General features: G+C 35.5%; 1 protein-coding gene across 1 annotated transcript in view; it reads left to right on the top strand.

Moving 5' to 3' along the window:
* Positions 1-3,007, top strand: part of LOC104467718 (myosin-binding protein C, slow-type-like) — a 75,791-nt gene extending 72,784 nt beyond the window's left edge. Inside the window, exon 31 of the mRNA XM_010081596.1 lies at positions 2,907-3,007. Within this exon, the coding sequence (XP_010079898.1) occupies positions 2,907-3,007 (101 nt within the window). The remainder of the gene's footprint in view (positions 1-2,906) is intronic.
* The last annotated feature ends 750 nt before the right edge of the window (positions 3,008-3,757 follow it).

The following is a 3,757-nucleotide window of genomic DNA, read 5'->3' as shown; positions in this document are numbered from 1 at the left end:
TATATACATATACAAATATACATATATGGATGTTTTATAGAGTCAAAATGTTTAATTAAATGTAAGGGCTCCTAGAGACTAAACAGCATGCTTTAAGTGATGTAAATGTGGATATGAGACAAAGTAGTCTTCAGTGCACAGGTATGTAATTAGTCTGTACTTGATTATTTTGCCTTATAGAGTTTCGACATATATATATATATGCTTCAGTGTTATGTGTGTGTTTTTTTTCCTTAGTGGAAAATACTATATATATATATGCGTTAGCTTCTTTGAAGCTACATTTGGAAACTTTTATCATAAATGTCAGTTGAATAATTTGGTTCCAATCTATACTTTAGACTAATTACAGGAGTTATAGTTACTTTTACATATTAATATAGCTTTTACATATTAATTATAATTTTGAAGTGAACTGGATCCCTACCTTTTACTCTTCATGTGCTTCTCTCCTACATATTTTACATGACTAAGGATTAAAACATCACCTTGACATAACAGTAAGCATAATTTCACTCAACATTTTCTCTCTACTTTTGTGTTTGCAATTAAATTGTTACTTCTCTTTCTCTCTCTCCCTTAGTTACACAGTAAGGATTTTTGAATGTATATTGTCATCTAAGGTAAGCTTTCATATGGTTCTTGCATATGAAGCTTATGTCTGTTTACACGTCATACAACGTCTGCCCAGTATGGCATGATTTTCATTATGTCCCTTAATGAAAATGTTTTTTAAAAGGAGTAGCATGATAGTTTTAATGCATATTAAAACAGATTTTTATAATAACTGCTTGTTATGGTACTTCCTCTTAGTAGTACATCCCACTACCTTCTAATAGTGTATGTTTCAATGGAATTAAACAGTGCATGAATTAGCATGATTAACTAGCATGAATAAAATGCAAGTAATAAAAGAGCATTTTGCATTTACAGTCAGTTATTTTCATCTAGGAATATACCTCTGCATAAATGAAATATTTATTCCACAGTTAATTTCATTTAGAAATGAATGACATGAGTTGAAAAGAATGCCAAACAGCATGCTTTTTTTTGTCTGTAGTGTGCATCTACCTAAGGTTGGGAACAAAGTTCTGCCAAAATGACAGCGTTAAATGAGATAGCACAGTCTCATAATCACTAGTAACTAATAGCATTTAATTGGATAATCCTTGTGTTAATAAAGGTTATAAATTCCTAAAATCTGTTCTCGGGATAAATGCTGTATGTGAGCAGCAGCTCAGTTGCATTTAGCTGAAGCATTCAGAGACAGTGATATCTTCATCTTGGCAATGTACTTTTGCTTTAAAGCTTTTGGTGTGTTCCAGAAAAGGCTCAGAAGGTAAGTGGGTGGTTTTGCAACTTACAGAACAGAATACTAATGCAGATTTGTATGAGGAATAGTAATGGTATGTAGCTTTCTTACAACAGATGCCACCCTTTGCCTTGAGAAAGGGCAGACTCTAATGTTTTTAGCAAAATATTTATATTGTTTCCCACTGTTCCTTCCAAATGCCATCTGATCTCAATTAAATTAACAGAAATACCCACGTGTTTAATTTCCATTACATTTTTTTTCAATGGCATGAAGTTTTACTCCTGATTTGGACTATTTGTATCAAATTACTGCTTCTACATTAGTGGGAGTGGGGTGCCCTGGCTGGTGTGTTAGACACTACATACATGTTTTTCTGGACACTGAAAGAAATATCTTGTCTTGGATTGCTAACATTATTAAATGTTCTTTAAAAATCTTTTGCCTTGTCCCTTTTTCCAGAACACCAAAAAAAAACACTGAATACTTCCAATAGCTTTCTTATAAGCCCAGGTTTCTATTACAGCAGTGATTTAAAATAGCTTTGGTTCTGTTTTTTTACCCACAGTGGCTAAGCCACAGTCGGAAAGCACATAGACCTAGAGGGCTGGGAACGGTACTTCTGACACTTGTTCAGTGAATATTGACTCCAACAACCATAAAACTGGAAAATGGAGACAAAAAAAAAAAAAGTTTAGTTTCACAGAGACAGGAAACAAAGCTTTGGCAGGGCTGGAGGAAATGCTGAATACAAAAGGCCCCGATTTGTCAGTGGGGCTTGTGAGCGTGGACACTCACTGCTGCTGCTAAGGAAGATGCTGGCCACAAGTGAGGAGTAGATCTCCCCTAGGGATTGGTACAGGACCTCCCACAACTTTGAGATCACATACCAATAGCTTTAAGGCCCAGGAAAACTTTAGAGCTTTCAGGGAATAAGCACCTCGATCTAAGGTGACTACATGTGGCCTGTTTTTATTAAAAAGTTAATTCAAAATAATTCTTCAGACCTCCCCAGCACATTAAAGTTTCAACTAAAGGCACCTATATCTAAAATCCTGGGGGTTTAAAATGATTCTTTTACATGTATCATCCCACCTGTTATTTTCAAGCAACATGGTAAATATTTTGCTAAATACTTACAAACCATGATAAGACCCAACACTAGAATAATTTGAATGTCTCTGCATGTTTTCCACACTTGTCATAGTCAGGTGTTTTCTACATTGTTCCCTCTGGGCTGACTTCCATCTCTGACTCTACTCCACACAGTCTGATGGAAATCCAGGAGGGTTATTTGAGGTGAAGCTTATCATAGACTACTGCATGGGGTGAGATAAATGACCGAATACATGACATCCTAGAAATGAAATTCACCCTGCACAAGAGAACAGGAAAGTTCTGTATAGTACAGAGACAAAATAATGGTTAATTCTCATGCTGGGCTTTTGAACAGGGATGAATTTTATCACATCGCAAAATGAGGTATGCAATAGGGACCGACTAAATCTTTGTCACTTGCACCAGAAAATAAAGGTACAAAGCTGTTGCTCCAGGGACCTTCAACCTGAAGACTGACTTATGTCCTTGTTTGTAGGTGGGCTTTCCTTCTTCAGACTATTGATGGATGGAGTGCCTCCGCAAGTCATTGATTCATATATGCGAGAAGTACAGGCAGACAAAACTGAGGGGAAGTGAGAGTCCATCCACAGTGTTTCCTCCCACTGCACTGGAAATTGGTAGCAGAATTACAGCATTTTAGTTCTTGCAATGCCAGAACAAATGTGCGGCTGGGTATTTTCTTTTATTTTCTTTTTTTTTTTCTCTTTTTTTTTTTTGTTTCTTATTTGTTGTTTTGTTTTCCCTACCTGCTCTTACTGAAAAGAAAGAATACGCATGGATTGCTTTGGGGTTGCAATGAAATGAACTGAAGACAACACACATTTTGTAATGTTCAGCTTGATTTTCTGTTTGATATTGTGTTCTGTTTTTTAATGAGGAAAGAGGAGAAGCTGTGTAATAAACCTGAGGAGGCAGTCAGAGGTTATACTCGGTGGTACAAAGCATATCTTTCTCAGACTGAAAGTACATGGATTAGCCGTAGCTGTGCAATAAGACCCTTGGAATACATACCTCTTTGATAATGTATCTTATTCACCTGAGAATTGTTTAACAGAATATGATTTTACTATAACGTAATTAATACATATGTACTTAATGATCATTTAAGCTGAACATATCTTCCTTTAGAAGTTTTGATTTCCTAAATCTGACCCATCAGTCTCTCAACTGAACTGAAATTGTTTTATTTAATGTACAATAAATATGAAGTGCTTAAGATCTATCAAGTTCTTGCTTACTATTTTTTTTTAGGTTTTTTTCTGTCTCATCTTACCACATTTCTTGTGTTATTTCCACATATTGTGAAGCAGGAACTTGAGCCCACCA

This window comes from Pterocles gutturalis, unplaced genomic scaffold (genome assembly GCF_000699245.1).
Source record: "Pterocles gutturalis isolate BGI_N339 unplaced genomic scaffold, ASM69924v1 scaffold34454, whole genome shotgun sequence".
NCBI lineage: Eukaryota > Metazoa > Chordata > Aves > Pterocliformes > Pteroclidae > Pterocles > Pterocles gutturalis.
The sequence above is the reverse complement of the archived record's forward strand: the minus strand, read 5'-3'. Positions and strand labels throughout refer to the sequence as shown.